The sequence below is a fragment of the Gastrolobium bilobum genome, unplaced genomic scaffold, assembly GCF_033153095.1.
Source record: "Gastrolobium bilobum isolate Gb01-03AN ecotype WA unplaced genomic scaffold, APGP_CSIRO_Gbil_v1 utg3325, whole genome shotgun sequence".
NCBI classification, from domain to species: Eukaryota; Viridiplantae; Streptophyta; class Magnoliopsida; order Fabales; family Fabaceae; genus Gastrolobium; species Gastrolobium bilobum.
Window position 1 is genome coordinate 95,341 of NW_026896131.1, and position 21,273 is coordinate 116,613.

The following is a 21,273-nucleotide window of genomic DNA, read 5'->3' on the forward strand; positions in this document are numbered from 1 at the left end:
AAAAATTGGAATGGACAACTCCAAGGCCATCGATACTCCCATGGGTACATCTTGTTCTTTAGACAAGGATGAAGGAGGTAGATCCATAGAAATTACTAAATATCGAGGTATGATCGGCTCACTTCTATATTTAACCGCAAGTAGGCCCGATATTATGTTTTGTGTGTGCATGTGTGCTAGATTTCAAGCTAATCCTAAGGAATCACACTTAAGTGTCGTAAAACGAATTATGAGATATCTTGTAGGCACTTCACACATGGGATTGTGGTACCCTAAAGGTGCATCATGTGAACTAATAGGTTATTCCGATTCCGATTTTGCGGGTTGCAAATTGGATAGGAAAAGCACTAGTGGCACTTGCCACTTTCTTGGTTGCTCACTAGTTTCTTGGCATAGCAAGAAACAAAATAGTGTAGCATTGTCCACGGCCGAAGCGGAATATGTGGCGGCCGGTAGTTGTTGTGCACAAATCATATGGAACAACTAAAGGACTTTGGGGTTGATCTTGATCACATCCCCATTAGGTGTGAGAACACTAGTGCCATCAATATCACCAAAAATCACATAATGCACTCAATAACCAAACATATTGATATTAGGCATCATTTTATTCGAGATCATGTGCAAAACGGTGATTGTATTTTAGAATTTGTAGAATCTTCAAAACAATTGGCCGATATTTTTACCAAGCCTCTCCCAAAAGAAGTGTTTTACAATTTAAGAAGAGAAATTGGTTTAATTGATCCATCATATTTGTGAACTTGTATGGATAGTTCCTTGGCTTCGATATCTTCCTTGAACTTGAATTGCTTTAACTTTTTCCACTCTCCTAAATAGTTATTTTATGTGCCTCTTAATTCCTTGCTATGTTTTGTATGCCATATGTCATGTTATGTTGGAATAAGAGTATACTTTCTAATCTTTTTCGCATCTGTCTGGAAATATCCGCATATCTCAAAGTGAATATCCGGATATCCAGTATCCGGATATCTTGCACCAAATATCCAGATATTAATCGCGCCGGAGGTTTTTTTTTTAAAAAAGGGGTTGACCGTTCATTTCCTACATCTTTTCATCCCTACGCGTTCGCTCCCTCCCTCCCTCTTTCTCTCTGACCTTACTCCACTTCCTCTCACAACTGCCGTGACCCTCTCGTTCTCTCTCCTCATCGCGGGCATCACCTTGGATCGTTGTTGTCTCTGCCGTCTTCTGCCAGTTCGTGCGCAATTTTCTGGACTCCATCTCAGGCCCAGCTCATTCTCCCTGTGCTTCGGCATCCTCCATTCCACCCTGCTACTATGGCTGATGGTGCTCGTGAACGTCGGTCCAAGAGGAGAGCTAACGCTGCCTCTTCCCCTGCCCCCACTGCTGCAGATGTTGATCGTTCTGGCTTCGGGTATCTCTTCGATGGCAATGCCGAAGAGATACGTACAATTATTGAGAGATTCTCTACTCGACCCATTTTGGAGCCGAAGTACCTGGACGTCGCTTTCTTCACTGCTCAGGGATTTGATATCTGTCAGATTCTCGACGCCATCAACCTACGCCATTTTGCTGCGCTCCGATGCTCTTACTCGGAGGTGCGTGTTAGAGCTTTCTACAAGAACCTCGAGTACTCTCATGGCACGTTACGGTCTCGCGTCAAGGGAGTCGACATTATCGTCTCCCCAGATGATTGGGACGAGCTTGTTGGTTATACTTTTCAGTGGGATGATGATGAAGTGGTGACTGTTGCTGAACCAATCACTTTTGATGGCATTCACTTTTCAGATTTTCAGTCTTACGATCGTCCAACATTCGTGACTACTATTCTTCGACCTCGGACTGCACGGACCAATCTGGTCCGAATAGGAGCTAAGAAGCTGACCATCTCCGCCTGCATTCTTTTATATGTGATATCGCACATCATTCTTCCTAGGCATTCTAATCATGCCATTGTTCAGGAGAATGATATATTCACTATGTGGGCTATCTGTAATCAGCTCCCCATAGACTGGCGCCACACTTTCTGCTCTCAGCTGCGAGAGGCCTCCCATGGCTCCACTACTCATTTGCTATACCCATGCTCATTCAGCGCATCATGGAAATGAAGGGTGTGTCAATGTACGGTGAAGCAAAGAAGAAGCTGATGACGGGTCACCACTGCTTCGGAGAAAAGCTGCTAATAAAGGCCAACATCATCCGATCCCATGGCCAGTGGCAATGGGATGATGAAGCACTATATGGAGATGCTGATGCCTCTGCTGATAATATGGAGGAGGACTTGAGCACCCAGCAGGCTGCTGATAGGCCAGTAGATCCACCCTCTACTCCTGCGACTCGACTTCCTCCGTTGCCTCATCCACTCACCACCTCTCGAGGCTACACATGTCATGATCTTATGATTTATCTTCAGCAGCAAGAAGCTGCTCATATTGCTTTCCGTGAGGATGTCTCCGCACGTCTCACTCGCATCGAGACCTCACTTTGCCTTGATTCTCCTACCAGTGGTGCTGGTGGCTCTCATGTTGATCCTGATGGAGGAGGAGAGGAAGATGAGGCCACTACTTCAGATGAGGGAACTTCCAGTGATGAGCACATTCCTTCCGCTTCTGGCTCCGAGGACGACTCTTAATCTAGGATTGCTTATTGTTATTTTGTTTCCTAGCTAGACTATGATTTTTTGGACGCTTGTACTCCTTTTGACTGCTATTATGCTTTGAGTACTACGCGTATCTACTTGATGTATGTACCGCTTTTTGCTTAATGATATACATCGTATTTTCTTTGACGTTTCATTGCACTATCTTCTTTTTGATATACATCGTATTTTCTTACTTGCATACTCGTTTCACTATTGGATTGCTTCTTTTTGATATTGCCAAAGGGGGAGAAAGATAATACTAAATTGAGAAATATTCAATTAGTCAAGTTAATAACCTATACCATGAACTAAGGGGGAGATATTGAAAATTAATAAATAACCTATACCATGAACTAAGGGGGAGTACTTTATTTCAATTGAATGAATTTATGCAACACTAACTCTCTTTCTCAATTTAAAGTTTGTCATCATCAAAAAGGGGGAGATTGATGAATCAAAGTGATGATGTGGATACAACGTACACTTGATGATTCCACGTCAACATAGTTTTGATGATAACAAAGAGGAATGATTCAAAGACGAAGCAATATCCAAAAAGCAAATGTGAAAGCATGCACCAAGTCTGAAGCATCAATCCAAGTCCAAAATCTCAAATGGTATATTTATTTAGGACTTAGGAAAAACGTGTAAAGATGTATAGATACAAAGCATTGCATGAGCTCAAGGTCATTCATCACTCATATTTCAAAAGCATGCATCCTTAAAAGAAAAGTCAAGACAAATGGTTTCATATGTACAATATTGGTTTGGAAGAAGTACCTACGTGATACAAACTTTTCTAGATAATTTCCATAACCAATAACATGCAGTACAAGTCATAAAAACCATTTGGAAAGAAAAGAAACTCAGAATTCGTACAAAAAGGATGCTGCCATGAAATATCCAGATATTTCAGTTTGAATATCCGGATATTCAATATCCGGATATGGAACCAAAAATATCTGGATATCCAATATCCGGATATGAGCCCGAAGAATATCCGGATATATACGGATTACAACGGCTATAAACGGCTAGAAACAGCTAGTTTTCATAGGAGGTGTCATTATAAATACCCACATCAACTGGGATGAACAGTACACGACCCTAGATCATTTATTGAAGCTTTATTACTCTTGCTAGCCTATTATTGCTCATTAATTACTTACTTTGATCATTGCATACACTTGAGCTCATCTTTCCTTTGAAGTTATACATCTCTTAGTTCTTCAATTTGTTTAATCTGTACTTTGAGAGTACTTAGCCACTTCTAATCACCTCAATCTTACTTCTTGATTTGAGAGGGGAGAGAACCCTATACTTGAGAGGTTACCAAATTCCTAAGTAAATTTGGAGTGAAAAATTGTGAGGCATCAAGAGCCCGAAGTCTTGAAAGGTTGTAGAGGTTTGTCAAGCACCCTCAAGCTTGATAGTTAGTGAAAAGAATTGATCGAGCGGCTTCAGTCTGTACGTAGGTCACGGTGGTAGTGACCGAACCAGGATACATCTAGTTTGCAATTTCTCTAACATTTACCTCTTTACTTTATTATTGAAATTGCATCTTTGTATTGTCTTTATCCATTCGCATGCTTACTTTGTTAATCTCTACACTTGATCTCACACTTAGATTTTTCCTCATTAAATCACTTTATTGAAGAAATAGTCTTTAAAATATCAAAGAAGGCACTTTGCGAAAAGATTTTGTAAAACTCAATTCACCCTCCCCCCCTTGAGTATTGAAGCCATTTGTCCAACATTTATATCATTAGATTAGCTCTCTAACTCATATTTGCTAGATTGAAGCTATTCTACAGACTGTTACTGCATCAGTAGTAAAAAACAACAGCTAAAAACTCAACTGTTCAGAATACCCCCAATATGGGTATCAAACTTCATCAATCTTATGCTTACATCATTTATGATATTCATATCATTAGGATAGCTCTCTAACTTAAGTTCACCGTACTAGAGCTATTTTACAGTCTATTACTGCGTCAGCAGTCAAAAACAGCAGATGAAAATTCACCTGACTGAAATACTCTCAATATGGGTATCCAAATTCTTAAAATTTCATTCTCATTCTATTTATAACCATAAGGTCCTCATCATAACCCTCTAATTTAAAAATCATGTAATTAGGGTTATTTTATTCAGCATGCTGAATAAATGATAAATTTTCATTCTTCCACGGATAATAATAATCGACATTAAGAAACAGTCACTAAGGGTTTGTTTGATTGTGTTCTTGTTTTTTTGTTCTTAAAACAATTTTCTAGAATTGTTTATAAGAACCATTTTTCAGAATAAAAGAAGGAAAAAAATCGTTTGATAAAATTGTTATTAAAAGAGTTTTAAAACTTAAAAAACAGAAATATTTATTGGGAATTTTGTTTTGAAAACATAATTTTAAAGTTAAAAAATTGAAAACTCGTTTGGTTACTATTTTTTTAACCATATGTAAAATTTTAAACATTTTAATAAAATAATTTTTAACCTCATACTAAATCACATTATAATTACGGGGTTTGTATTTGTCATTTAACATGACACAACAAACTTTCCTACACGCACAACATTTTGTGGGGCCCACACTTTTTGAAGAAAAAAGAAAAAAAAGAAATTACGGCACGCAAAATGAATCTCTATAACATTACACAATCACTTTTCCTACAATATAACTCTTATAAAACCCTATAATTAATTTTTTAAGATTAAAGTAAATCACGTTGCAAACTAATGAAAACAAAATAAAAGTTTTAATTGTAAATTATTTTTTTTTTAATCAATTGAAAGTTAATTATCATGCTATTGATTTATTAAACATAAAAATAGAATAAAAATATATGTGTGTGTTTATTATTCACTTTAAGTCATTATTTAAAATAAAAATAGAATGAATTTTTTCCATTCGAAATAACTCAAAAAAAGTGTTCCCGATCCATTGAATACTTCGTTAATAAATTCACGACCTGTTAATGCAGATGTTTGAACCTTGATTTTATTAAAAAAAATTCTGGTTATAATCGCAAACCATATTAAGAATGCATAGCTCAACTAATTGATCATTGCTTGAATCGGACAGAGATTCATCACAACTAGCCAGAAGCATAGTTTTCTAATGAAGTATTAAAAACATCCATTATATGGCAATAGCTTGTCACAAATTCCATAACAAATTCCTTATACATTAGAAGTGGAGGTCCTCCCACGAAGCAAGAGAATTTGGTCAAGCATTTGATGGTGACAATAGGCATACATCAAGAACTCAAATTGATGAAGAAGATGTAAAAATTTGGACAAGCTTTCTCAATCATAAGCTCACTCTATATGAAGAATTTTAACCGCATGATTTGCTCTGTTTTAATAAGAATACATGGACTCATACTATGAAATATGAATTTGCCCATATTATATATATGTTTTACATATAGCTCAATAACAATAAAAAAAAAATCTTCAAGAAATTAATAGGGACCTTCTTCTCTTTTGTGCTCGTGGTCTCAAAACAGCTTTATTACAAAATCCACTATTAAGTGTTATTTCGGTGCTAAGCCAAGTGAGAATATTTAGCAGACAAGTTGTAACCCCACTTCCTTTTATACAATGACAATGGTCAGGAACAAGGGTAGCTTTCATTTTTTCAACTTTCTACTTAATTAGGGAACTCATAACCAATTTTGGTTGAGGCCATTGGTAATCTGATTTAGTCGTCAAAATTCAGGATAGGTTTTAAGCAAGAGCCTGACCAATTTCCATGTCTTGATATGATAAAAAGAAAAGGCATAATTAACAAAAGTCATCTATTTATCTTCACTAAACTTATGGTTTAACAAAAATAAATGCCATAAAAATTGCCTTACCATGTCGGTGGCCCAGTGTTGAGACTTGAGATATATATAGTTAGTTATCTCAAATATAACAAAGCCATAAAATAACCGATTGAAGTTATTAACTGCCAAAATTAAATGCTGCAATCTTATCATTGGCGCTTTCAATTTCATTCTTCTCTGTTTTTTCCTCTGCCAATTAGGGTTCATACCCTGGCTATTAGACCATTTTTTCCCTCATTAATTAATTAATAACAATTTTGCCTCTGATTCAAAACTATTCACCAATCTGCTCCTCTTTAGTCGACTACCTTGCATTTTTAATCGATTAAATGGTTGTTGGGAGATTTAATCGACTAAATCTCCCTACTTAATCGATTAAAAAATCATACTGACTTGTTTCCCTTTGTTGCATGTTGGGAGATTTAATCGATTAAATAGGGAGATTTAGTCGATTAAATCTCCCAACAGCCATTTTTGTCTGTTTTGACCATTTAATCGATTAAAAATTCAAGGCAGTCGATTAAAGAGGGGCAGATTGGTAGATAGTTTCGAATCAAGGGCAAAATAGTTATTAATTAATTAATGAGGGACAAAAAGGTGAAAAAGCCTTCATACACTATCATTGGCGCTTTCATTCCCTTTTCTCTGCATTACCATCACTCAAACACACAAAACACTTCCAAAATCATATCCTGTTGATTCGAATGAAAAGTTGATGGACATATATAAAACTCTTCTCAATTTGTTTTGATGTAAACCGCCTCCACTATTTATTATAACAGATAATTGAATGATTTCATTATTATTGATATTAATTATAATGACAATAACAGAAAGTTGATTGGCTCCATTAATATTAATAATGAAAAATTTATTGGCTCTATTGTTTAATAGAAATAAGGACAAATCAATTAACTCAATTATGGTTGACTAGAGTAATGCACGTAACTTTCCTCTAATTTGTGTAAATTTATAAGGATGACATAAAATTTAAAAGGGAAACAAGAGGCTATAAAAAAAAAAAAGGGAAACAAGAGATTGTTACTCAATGTAATTAAGATCGAGATATTACTTGATATCGGTAAAGGGGAAAAAGGCATGTAAATCTTGGAATTGTAATATGTATCCTAACTAACATATTATTTAAAATACAAAATTATAATCAAATATATATATATATATATATATATATATATATATATATATATATATATGTATGTGTGTGTAAAATAACCGATTGAAGTTATTAACTGCCAAAAATAAATGCAGCAATCCTATTGGAATTTTTTTTTTAATATTTTCAATTCCATAATTTAGAAGAGAATCTTTAGAAGAGAATCTAAAGGAAAACATTAGAGGTAATTAAGATTGAGAAATAAAAAGATAAATTTAAAATATTTTATTTCAATAAATTTTTATTATCATAATTCAATATTTAACGAACACTTTTATAATATAGCCAAAGATAAATATAAATAAAAGTTTTAAAAATACAATAATTAAAAATTTTAATTCATGATTCAAATACAAAAAAATTAATTCACAGTTCATTCGCTACGGTGTGAAGTAGTTAGTATGGAATGAATGATAACATATTTTTTTCTCATGTGAGATTCATATTTATTTGAGATAGGTTATATTATCTATCAAAAGATATCCTCCAAAATTAAAAGATATAATTTGAGAATTAAAAAGGAAAAGGAAAAAAAATAAGGAGATTTAGCGAGGGGTAATAAAAGGAACATCGTCCTCTGTTTGTCCGAAAAATCGTCCAAAAGGTTTCCTTTTCTTTGTCTTTTCTTTCTTTCTTTCTTTCTTTTCTTTGTCTTTTCCATCTCAATGGATTCTTCCTCTGTAAGAAAGCCAAACGTACGAAAGGGAAAGGTTGAGATCAAGAAAGTGCAAGAAAAAAGCAAGCGATATGTGACCTTCTCAAAACGCAAACAAGGGCTTTTCAACAAAGTCACTGAGCTATCTCTTCTTTGCCAAGCTGAAACTGCTTTGATCATCAATTCTCAGAAAGGAAATTTCTATGCCTGCGGCTATCCTGATCCGGACTCTGTCATCCACCGCTACCACAGCGGCAGCGAAGGAGGAGGGTATCACAACCATGCTGCTAAAAGGAGGTTCCAAGAGGGAGTTGAAACCTTAAGGCTAAAATATGAGACAACTGAATTTAAGTTAAAAGAGGAGAATATGCATCAAGAAGAGATCACTGAGGCAAAAAAGAATGGTTTGTTATTCACTGAATGGTGGGATCGCTCCATTGAGGATATGAGTTTTGAACAAGTTGAGGAATTTAAGAATTGCATAGAAGATTTGAAGATGAAACTTGTTGCTGCAAGGGGAAAGAAGAAGAAGAAGAAGGTTGATAATTCACTTCCACCATTACCAGTTGCATCATCACCGATGCAAAGTTTATCAGATATTTCTTTCTTGAACGAGGGTTTTGATGGGTATGGTGCATGGAACTGTGGTGATTTTAGCCATTATTAATTAGGGCATGCATGACTATAGGTAGCAGTTATTAATCAGGACTTGTTTCTTTTCTTGTGAATTATTTTTCATCTTTTTTGCTTGACTTTTGGGTTTGAGGGATTTCGTTCTTGACAGATAATATCTCTGTTCATGTGACCGTGCAATTAAACCCGTGCGAATATTGTGTTCTTATAATCTTTCAGTTATTGATGTGAATTGCACAAAAAAAGAGTTACTGATCCGAATGAGGACGAAAACAGCGTCACCGACATTCCAACGCTTTTAATTATATGTACAATTAATCGCTTGAAGGGAAACTTTCATCGTACATGTTGCAAAAGTAGTATTTTTGTATGGTGTTGCAAAAGAAGTATTTGTTATAACGGTATTTCATACTCAACTGAACAAAGCCGTATTCAGTGTTTTGGCATTTTTTGTTTTTTGGGACTTTGAATAAACTTGGAAAATCTTGGTGTGGTTTCAATTTATTATGTTTGGTTTAATTTATTTTAAAACAAAAAAAGTAGTTTCTTATAAAAACTTTTGAAAAAAAATTTACTTCTCTTAGAAAATTTTTTTATTATGTTACGGCATTTACAGCTGAACGCAGGGGTGTGGTTATTGGCTTACAAATGGCTTGGAATTTGAGGTATAGAAGATTAATTTTGGGGTGTGACAATCATTTTTTAATACACAGATTGAAGAAGGCTGATCATGATACATAAGTTGAATCTCAATCCTGACTTATGCTCTGTCCTTACTATCAAGAGATCGAAAGATTTGTACACTTGAGCTATGTGTATTGGGAGGACAATGTTTGTGTCGACTGAATTTAGAAACGCGATTTATTCACACATCTCCTTACTATTTTTACAATCTCTGATGTAATCTAAGGTTGGAAATTTCAACTAGTTGGTGGTTGGGTTTTTTTTTTTTTTTCATTTTTTTTTTTGCCCTTATACCCTTTGCTTTAGAAAAATAAAAGCAAATAATTTTTTTTCTAACATTCTATATATTAGGTAAAGTAAATTTTTCATTCTTAGATTTGGAGCACACTGGAAAGCGACTGGAGCTAGCCTAGTGATTAGGGGATGAATAGTGGATAATAGGTGCTATGAATAGTGGATAATGGGTGAATTAAGTGTTTGTTGTCATTGATTTATAGGTATTTGAATTTGGGAGCTTTTTGTTTTAGTTGTTGTAAGTAAATATATGTAATGGATAATTTATTTTTAAATGTTAGATTTGAATTATTTGAAGGTTTATTTTTTTAAATAACAATTGCTATCATTTTCGTCTACAACTAAAATAGATGTCACAATTCCAAATAAATGTGAATAATAAGAATTATAAATCATTTTAAGAAATTTATAACAGTGACAAAAAATTTGGTAACTATTTTTAAAATAATAGTGACAAATAATTTGTCATTAAAGTTATTATTATAATGTGATGATTAAATCATCACTGATGTTGTAAATATCTGTGACAAATTATTTGCGTCATTATTATTTACAAATATTCGTGGCATAATTTTTTATCACAATAAATACCTTTTATTGTGTCAACAAAAAATATCGTCACTAATTTAACAGTGACTTTAGCATTAGTAACGAAAGTTGACGAAATAAAATATCGCCACAAAAGTGTTCTTGTGATGATTTTTATATTCTTGAGTGACAATTTTTGTCATCACAGAAAGTGTATTTTTTTGTAGTGAATCAATTAACTCAATTATGGTTGACTAGAGTAATGCACGTAACTTTCCTCTAATTTGTGCAAATTTATAAGGATGACTTAAAATTTAAAAGGGAAACAAGAGGCTATCAAAAAAAAAAAAGGGAAACAAGAGATTGTTACTCAATGTAATTAAGATCAAGATATTACTTGATATCGGTAAAGGGGAAAAAGGCATGTAAATCTTGGAATTGTAATATGTATCCTAACTAACATATTATTTCAAATACAAAATTATAATCAATATATATATATATATATATATATATATATATATATATATAAAATAACCGATTGAAGTTATTAACTGCCAAAAATAAATGCAGCAATCCTATTGGAAAAAAAATTTTAAATATTTTCAATTCCATAATTTAGAAGAGAATCTAAAGGAAAACATTAGAGGTAATTAAGATTGAGAAATAAAAAGATAAATTTAAAATATTTTATTTAAATAAATTTTTATAATCATAATTCAATATTTAACGAACACTTTTATAATATAGCCAAAGATAAATATAAATAAAAATATTAAAAATACAATAATTAAAAATTGTAATTCATGATTCAAACAAAAAAAATTTAATAATCAGTTCATTCGCTACGGTGTGTAGTAGTTAGTATGGAATGAATGATAATATATATTTTTCTCATGTGAGATTCATATTTATTTGAGATAGGTTATATTATCTATCAAAAGATATCCTCCAAAATTAAAAGATATAATTTGAGAATTAAAAAGAAAAAGGAAAAAAAAATAAGGAGATTTAGCGAGGGGTAATAAAAGGGAACATCGTCCTCTGTTTGTCCGAAAAATCGTCCAAAAGGTTTCCTTTTCTTTGTCTTTTCTTTCTTTCTTTTCTTTGTCTTTTCCATCTCAATGGATTCTGCCTCTGTAAGAAAGCCAAACGTACGAAAGGGAAAGGTTGAGATCAAGAAAGTGGAAGAAAAAAGCAAGCGATGTGTGACCTTCTAAAACGCAAACAAGGGTTTTTCAACAAAGTCACTGAGCTATCCCTTCTTTGCCAAGCTGAAACTGCTTTGATCATCAATTCTCAGAAAGGAAAGCTCTATGCATGCGGCTATCCTGATCCGGACTCTGTCATCCACCGCTACCACGGCGGCAGCGGAGGAGGAGGGTATCACAACCATGCTGCTAAAAGGAGGTTCCAAGAGGGTGTTGAAACCTTAAGGCTAAAATACAAGGCAACTGAATCTAAGTTGAAAAAAGAGAATATGCATCAAGAAGAGATCACTGAGGCAAAAAAGAATGGTTTGCTATTCAATGAATGGTGGGGTCTCTCCATTGAGGATATGAGATTTGAACAAGTTGAGGAATTTAAGAATTGCATAGAAGATTTGAAGATGAAACTTGTTGCTGCAAGGGAAAAGAAGAAGAAGAAGGTTGATAATTCACTTCCACCATTACCAATTACATCATCACCGATGCAAAGTTTATCCGATATTTCATTCTTGAATGAGGGTTTCAATGGGTGTGGTGCATGGAACTGTGGTGATTTTAGCCATTATTAATTAGGGCATGCATGGCTATAGGTAGCAATTATTAATCAGGACTTGTTTCTTTTCTTGTGAATTATTGTTCATCTTTTTTGCTTGACTTTTGGGTTTGAGGGATTTCGTTCTTGACAGATAATATCTCTGTTCATGTGACCGTGCAATTAAACCCCTGCGAATATTGTGTTCTTATAATCTTTCAGTTATTGATGTGAATTGCACCGTAGTTATAATTGCGGTCACATGAACAGAGATAGTATCTGTCAAGAACGAAATCCCTCAAACCCAAAAGTCAAGCAAAAAAGATGAACAATAATTCACAAGAAAAGAAACAAGTCCTGAGTAATAACTGTTACCTCTAGCCATGCATGCCCTAATTAATAATGGCTAAAATCACCACAGTTCCATGCACCATACCCATTGAAACCCTCATTCAAGAAAGACATATCTGGTAAACTTTGCATCGGTGATGATGCAACTGGTAATGGTGGAAGTAAATTATCAACCTTCTTCTTCTTCTTTTCCCTTGCAGCAACAAGTTTCATCTTCAAATCTTCTATGCAATTCTTAAATTCCTCAACTTTGTTCAAAACTCATATCCTCAATGGAGAGATCCCACCATTCAGTGAATAGTAAACTATTCTTTTTTGCCTCAGTGATCTTTTCATGATGCATATTCTCTTCTTTCAACTTAGATTCAGTTGCCTCATATTTTAGCCTTAAGGTTTCAACACTCTCTTGGAACCTCCTTTTAGCAGCACGGTTGTGATACCCTCCTCTTCCGCTGCGGTCGTGGTAGCGGTGGATGACAGAGTCAGGATCAGGATAGCCGCAGGCATAGAGCTTTCCTTTCTGAGAATTGATGATCAAAGCAGTTTCAGTTTGGCAAAGAAGGGATAGCTCAGTGACTTTGTTGAAAAGCCCTTGTTTGCGTTTTGAGAAGGTCACACAACGCTTGCTTTTTTCTTCCACTTTCTTGACCTCAACCTTTCCTTTTCGTACGTTTGGCTTTCTCAAAGAGGAAGAATCCATTGAGATGGAAAAGACAAAGAAAAAAAAAGACAAAGAAAAGGAAACCTATTTGGACGATTTTCGGGACAAACAGAGGACGATTTTCCCTTTTATTACCCCTCGCTAAATCTCCCTATTTTTTTTTCCTTTCCCTTTTTAATTCTCAAATTACATATTTTAATTTTGGAGGATATCTTTTGATAGAAAATATAACCTATCTCAAAATAAATATGAATCTCACATGAGAAAAAAATATATTAAATAAATATGAATCTCGCATGAGAAAAAAAATATATTATCATTCATTCCATACTAAATACTACACACCGTAGCGAATGAACTGTAAATTAAATATTTTTTGTTTGAATCATGAATTAAAATTTTTATTTATTGTATTTTTAATACTTTTATTTTTAATTCTTTGGCTATATTATAAAAGTGTTCGTTAAATATTGAATTATGATAATAAAAATTTATTGAAATAAAATATTTTAAATTTATCTTTTTATTTCTCAATCTTAATTACCTCTAATATTCTCGTTTAGATTCTCTTCTAAATTATGTAATTGAAAATATTAAAAAAATTTAAATTCCGATAGGATTGCTGCATATTATTTTTGGCAGTTAATAACTTCAATCGGTTATTATATATATATATATATATATATATATATATATGTATATGTATATTATAGGGAAATGATATATTTACCACCGAAAAGTTTATAACTTTTATAATCAATCTAATCACTGTTGATTTTCGTCAACCTAACAGTTATAATTTATTGGAAATTAATATTTAATTAATAAAAGTAACCCAATAATTTTCAATAAATTATAACTGTTATATCGATGGAAATCAATGGTGATTAAGTTAGTTGTAAAGGTTGTAAACTTTTTTGGTGGTAAGTATATCTTTCCATATATATATATATATATATATATAGGTAGGATCCTTTGACACCTCATCTGAGAGCCATTAGATTAAAAAAGATCAATGGTGTTACATGCTTACAAATCAGAGTCGTTGATCTTTTTTGATCTAACTGCTCTCAGTTAAGGTGTCAAATTACAAATTTGACACTAGTGTCAAAGGATCCTACCTCATATATATATATATATATATATATATATATATATATATATATATATATGGTTAGGATCATTTTACACCAGTGTAAGTTACACTCTTAATCTTGTCCAATGATCCCATTTATATCTAAGGGCTCAAATTTTTTAGTAATATGAGTCATTCCAATGATCCCATTTATATCTAATTCACAGGATATCTCGATTTTTTTTTTGTATAATCTGAAGGTATCTCCATTCAATCTCATCCGGTCACCTTGTCTTTGGAGTACGGCCCCAAAGGCTATCCCCTCATTGGAACAACGGGTGCATTGAGCTCGGAGTACGACCCCGAAAGCTACCCTCTCATTGGAACAGCGGGTGTATTGAGCTTCGCCATCGGAGGAAGGATAAGACTAATCTCCCATTTGAGAAGAAAGACACGTCCTCTGACCCCAAAGATCCAAGAATTTGCTCTGTTACCAACTGAACTACCATCTTGGGGTTTAATATCTCGATTTTAATTACATATATATTTGAGTACAATCTCTTGTTTCCCTTTTACATTTTATGCCATCCTTATAAATTTGCACAAATTAGAGGAATGTCACGTGCATTACTCTAGTCAACCATAATTGAGGTAATTGATTTGTCCTTATTTCTATTAAAAAATAGAGCATATAAATTTTTCGTTATTAATATTAACGGAACCAATCAACTTTCTATTATTGTCATTATAATTAAGGGAAAAATATTTCTGCAGTTACTGCAGATAAGTTATCTGCATTTTTTTTCCAAAATGATGTCATTTTGGTATTGAAATCTTAAAGAATTATAAATATAAAGACTATTATAACCCTGAAATAAATTAAAATTACAAAAATATCATGATTTTCGTCCCAAAACGACATCGTATTGGGACGAAAATCATGATATTTTTGTAATTTTAATAGTTTTTCCAATATGCAGTTTTATTGTTCTTTGTGAAAACTAATTACGTTTCGTAAAATTAAAATGGGTTGCAGTAACAGGAAGTAACTATAAAAGATTAATGTATTCTGGTAATTAGAGCCCGTTTGTTTCACCTTTTACAAAACGTAATTTTTACCTCTTCCTTAGTTTAGAAGTACTTTTTACAAAAGTTAAAGTTATTTATATTTTTATAAAAATATTTAGTTTTTGAAAAAAATATTTGACTTTTGACTTCTGCTTTTTTTAGAAGTTAAAATTTTTAGCTTAAAATAAAGTAAGTTTTTGACTTTTTTTGTGACTTCTACTTTTTTTAAAAACAGATATTCAAACAAACTTAAAGTAAGAAGAACTTTTTTTTCTTAAAAAAAACAACTTTTGGCGAGAAAAAAACTCATCCAAACAGGCCCTTAACGTATTCTGCCAAAGGAACCTTGGTTGGAGATGGAAGAACAACTCAGCTTTGCAGATCCATACATTCGGTGCCGTTCCATTGATGGAATCTCCATCCGCACTCCTTTAAGACCTTTGCTTGTGTATTCTGAGATTCAAAAAGATTCTAAAAATCATTTGGAACTTTAAGATAACTATCTCAACACTGGGCCACCACCATGGTAAGGCAATTTTTATGGCTTTGCTACAAAAAGGCGGTTAAACCATAAGTTTAGTGAAGATAAATAGATGACTTGTTAATTATGCCTTTTCTTTTTATCATATCAAGACATGGAAATTGGTGTCAGGCTCTTGCTTAAAACCTATCCTGAATTTTGACGACTGAATTAGATTACCAATGGCCTCGACCAAAATTGGTTATGAGCTCCCTCCAAGAAGGAAAAGGGTCTGAGGCTCCTAATTATGTACATAGCATTAAATGTTAAGTAATATCTCAAAAATTATTGACAAAACAGAACACACTCCTCTGATTTCTTCTTTCCTTTTATTGCATGAAAAGAAAAGCTTCCGAATACTGCATGGACATAGAGAAACAAGTCATACAGGGACTTTGAAAACTCTGACCATTCATAATTTAAAACAAAAGTTTATTTATATATTCATAGATTAATTATCATGACATTTAAATTTAAACTAGACAAGTTCACAGATTTCACAGGAAGTTATTCATTTCACAGGTATTGGTATTGAGGGGGTGTTAATTAATGTAGCTATAGTTAGAGCACCGATGATATTACATTTTTAGAACAAGAACATAATAGGAAACTAATGAGGGTTGTATTTACAAATTAAATTATTTACAAACTCTTACAATCAAATCATAATCATTAGATTGACGAAAATCAATGGTTAAAATTTAATTATAAGAGTTTGTAAACAATTTAGTTAGTAAATATAACATTTCCCTAAAAAACTATAATAAAACGAAGGTATATATATGACAGCTATTTGCACACTTGACATGCATACATTCATGATTATGTTATTTATTGCTTGTTGCCTGAAGTGAGCTTTGGGGAGGAGAGATTCTCCAACAGCCCTTAATTTACTGAGATATATATGAATATCTCACCCCACATTTCGGGGTCCTTCTTTTCAAGTACTGATGGTGCAGGAGCATCTGTTGGCAGGAGCTGTAAAAACCTGCACACTAAATAATTAATTAAATAACATTATCGATCCCGGAGCATGGAGTTAATAAAGATTATGCATAACTATGGTAAAATAATTATCTAGAAGGTCCAATAATGCTTAAGTTTCTTTTATGATGAAAAATGCAGATACCGGTTCTGTTTCGGGGTATAAATGCGTACCAGAGAAGTATTCCGAAAAATTATGATAAAAATATAAATATTCTCAGAAAAATGTGTAGGTTAAGAATATCAAGTTTGGGGTAAAAAAATAAGCAGTGATGTCAGAACTAATATCGGTTATGTTACGGTGAAGTGTTTCGAAAAATTAATGTAAAAATATGATAATTTTAAAAAGAAAATTAGGTTAATAATATAGAATTTTAGAGTTAAGCGAAGAGAAAAACTAACTAAACTAATACTGTTTGTTTAAGTTAGTGCACCTAATTATATCTAATGATACAAAACCCTAGGTCAATTTTTCATGAATCCTAGCCAAGAAGCCACCTTTCTCTATTCTTATGCTATAGAATCATCATCAATCCTTGTAAAGCTTTAGTTTTGTTGGAGAAAAACCATTTATTAAGGTTTTGAATTTCTGTTTGCATAGAGTTAGGGGTTGTCCACTTGATTTTGAGTGTGAAAACCATTGTTACACTTTAGAGAGCTTCAAGAACCAAACTTTGTGAAGAAAGAACCTACCTTTGAGTATGATTTTCATGCACCACCAAGTCAGTAGCTTGGAGCATCTTCAAAGTCCTCAAAGTTTTCTTATTTTTCTGTTTTCAAAGGTTCATATGTAACTATAAATCATTTCCCTTGCACTTTCTTAAAAATGGCTTATTTTGTGAAGTAAAAAAGGGGAAACATTAATTATTCAAGTAAAAGATAGTATATCTATGTTTAATCATGTGGTTTGAACTTCTATTTGATGAAAAATCGGACCTTGGACCCTTGGAAGCCATGGAACCCGCAGATTATACAGAAAAATCTGCAGATTTCGTATTCTGTCCGCATGGTAATCGATTACCTTACACATGATAATCGATTACCGTGTAGGTTAATTGATTACCCTCTGCATGATAATCGATTACCCCTGTCAGAAAAGACCAGAAACCAATTCTGATGCGTAGGGAAACCCCAATTAGGGTATGATACCTTAGGGAATTAGTGTTACTGTTGGAAATGTAATACAAATAATAAAGATATTTAAAATGCTATAATTATGGCTTCAAGAAGGACTTGCGGTCATTAAACGAAAAAGAAAACGTTATCCAATTGCTATGAAATTCAAAATTCTGATTTTTAATAATATTCATGAAATAAACATATTGCAATTGTCGCACTATGTGACTGTTGGTGTATATATGTATACCGAGCCTTTGGATAGGGATTTTGGCACTGCAAGTAAGCTTTTGTGTTCTCGGTTTTACCCATTGATGGTTCCACCATACCTCATGGAGGGATGGTTTATATGCATGATATGATTTTCTAAAAATATATCTGTTTATGTTATGAATATTGGATATGCTATTGAGCTGGATTAAGATATAGTGCTTTTGCCATATGTATATGTATATGGGGTATCCCACACGAGACAGTAATCCCTGAGCATGTTGGGCCACATGCAAGATGGTAACTCCGAGTGTGAGGTACATGGTGGACTCCTTATACTATGGGTTGTAGACGTACGTAATGCCTACATTTTATTCTCTGGCCAGTAGGATGACACATTTGAGATGGACATATGCTGCATTGCACAGATATTTGCTATTATACTACTGTTATCATTTTTGAACTTATATTGCACAAGTAAGCTTGGGGTGGAGAGATCCTTGAGGACCCCTTGTCTTACTGATATTTCTGTTAGAGATCTCACTCCATGTGGGGGCACATTTTCAGGTACAGGTACTTCTAAGGTTGAGACCTTTAGTGGCAGGAAGCCAGAGTTGAGTTGTGATGATGCATGCACTTTGCCATTTTATTATGATTTCTGCCTTGCTGCTATATCTCTATGGCTATTGTACTTGAGACATGATTTGATTATGCTGTCTATTTGGTGAGCATGGGGGTTGTCCATACCACATTTGAATAAGTTGTTTTTATTTCAGACTAGAGTTGTATTATTGTATCAGGATTTGTTTGGTCTATGTGTTGTAATTCCATGACTTGATACATTATTTATGTTATGAGATTATTCAGTTTAATTATTTATTGAATTTACATACAGGCAGATTGTGAAAAAGATTCATTGCGTTAATATGATAAGATTCCTAATTTGACATTTAGCTTCAGCATTCATATTGAGTTGTGCTTATTATCATGATGCACTTATAGTTGGCCCATTGTAAATGGTCAAACCATTGATTCGAGAAACTCGTAGTCAACTAGAATTGTGACCTAATAAGTATGGCCCAATTGTTCAAAGAGGCAATGATTTGAAATATAACAAATTACAATTGAATCCAAGTCCCAGTAAAGCAGCAAAAGTGATTGTCATTTGTTTGGGAAGAAAAGGAAAGCAACATATTTGGCGTGATTTGAGATTAAAGATTTGGGATGTTTTTTGAATTTTTTATTTATAATTTTTTATTTATTTTTAGATGTTAATTACTGTTATATTTATTTTAGAAAGTTTATTATTTTTAGAATTTTAGATTTAGAATTTTGAATCAATTTTTAAATAGTCTTTAAAAGGGTGCTTATGACCCTTAATTTTGAGTCTTTGCAACGAGTATTAGAGTGTCGGGAAGTGTCGGAGTGCCAATGAGTGTCGAACACGACACGTCAGAATTTTTGAAGTGTCGGTGCTTCATAAGTTATGACTATGTACTATCGGAAGCAATGTTATTAAAATCGGCCCGGTCAATGATCCGATCGAGATACCGGGTCACTGGTTTAACCAGTGGGTCACTGGTTTAACCGCATAACCCGGTGATTATATATAAATCTATAATTTATATTAAAAAATTATAAATATAATCAAATAACTGAAAAAAATAATATAAATTCTAAATATCTTAATATAAAAAATAATAAATTATACATTATTGTCGAATAAAGGATCAAACAAACACATAATACTTGTTATATTGGTGTCTCAAGTTCGGTAAATGACATCTCTAACTATCAAATCAAAATTTCCTGCATAGTACATAACTGAGATAATATTAATATTGTAGGTATATAACTTATGTAAGTCAATAAGTAACAGATCACTCAAATATGTCAATTATGATTTTCTTTTTTGGAAAACTTTTTTTTTTGAAAATATTTTTTAAAAAAAAAAACCCTGGCTGGGTCACTGGTTTTTCACCAAAACCGGTCAGGTCGCACCGGGTCGTACCGGGTCTGATACTTGACCGATCCATTATGATAACCGGACCACTCAAATGACCGGTTCATCAGGTTCCGGACCAACCCGGCCAGTCCGGTTCGGTTTTCACAGCATTGATCGGAAGTACATAATAGAGTAAAAAAACTAAAAGAACACAACTTACATCATTTTAAAAGCACAAAATAGTTTTCCCTTTATTATATTAATGGGTTTGTCTTTTCCCTTTATTATATTAATTGGTTCATTTTTTCTACAGTCAATGTAGATAAGTTATCTACATTGAGCCTAAAATGACGTCGTTTTGGGACAGAAATCAAGGTATTTTTGTAATTATAATTTATTTCAAGGTTATAATAGTCTTTTTAATTATAATTTTTTAATTTTTCGACACAAAACCACATCATTTTAAGAATGAATATAAATAACTTAATTACATTCACTATAGAAACATTAAAACCTATATTAATATACAAAATTATATTTTTAAAGTAGACTTAACGAGCGTTGAACAAAACTCCTTTTTACTAGAACTTATTACTTTAAGCTCCTATTTTTATATTTATTTTTTGTCAAAATGTACACTTTATTATGATTAAATATTGATTAGTCCCGTACAATATGGGTTGGGTCTAATCACACACGGTTGATGAGTGAAGACTTTTGGAATGGGTAAGTGCTTTGTGGGCTGTTGACGTCTGATTTGTGGTTAACTAATGTGGAACTTCTTTGGCCCGATGGCTCTGGCTAGGTGTACCTACAATGACACTCTGATGCTCAAGTCAGTATCAATGCTAAGCTAATATTGTATACTTACTGGAATTAGATGATCATACCTGCATATGTACCCTTCGTTTAAATAGTAAGTCTGACGCTGCCTTTGGTAGGCGATATGTCTTCTGATTGACTGTTTATGGGCGTATGTACCCTTTGTTTATTTAGTAAGTCTGACGTCACCTTTGGTAGGCGATATGTCTTCTAATTGATTGTTTATGGGCTGCAGGCTTATCTGTTCTCAGCTGGTGTCTTTCTGGCTAAACATCTACATGTTAGGCTACCATCTTAGAATGGTGGGAAGGTGGAGTTTTCTTTAGTGTATTGGCTTATGGCACGGTAGATCTTTGTCTG

General features: G+C 33.2%; 3 protein-coding genes across 3 annotated transcripts; 2 read left to right on the forward strand and 1 right to left on the reverse strand.

Moving 5' to 3' along the window:
• The first annotated feature begins 8,292 nt into the window (after window positions 1–8,292).
• Window positions 8,293–8,949, forward strand: LOC133297926 (MADS-box protein AGL42-like). The gene has a single exon (XM_061497162.1). It carries the CDS (start codon window positions 8,293–8,295, stop codon window positions 8,947–8,949), a length of 657 nt encoding a protein of 218 aa, XP_061353146.1.
• Window positions 8,950–11,625: 2,676 nt separating this feature from the next.
• Window positions 11,626–12,198, forward strand: LOC133297927 (MADS-box protein 04g005320-like). The gene has a single exon (XM_061497163.1). The coding sequence runs from the start codon at window positions 11,626–11,628 to the stop codon at window positions 12,196–12,198; it is 573 nt and encodes a 190-aa protein (XP_061353147.1).
• A 558-nt stretch (window positions 12,199–12,756) lies between these two features.
• On the reverse strand, window positions 12,757–13,212 carry LOC133297928 (MADS-box protein AGL71-like). The gene has a single exon (XM_061497165.1). The coding sequence runs from the start codon at window positions 13,210–13,212 to the stop codon at window positions 12,757–12,759; it is 456 nt and encodes a 151-aa protein (XP_061353149.1).
• Between the last annotated feature and the right edge of the window lie 8,061 nt (window positions 13,213–21,273).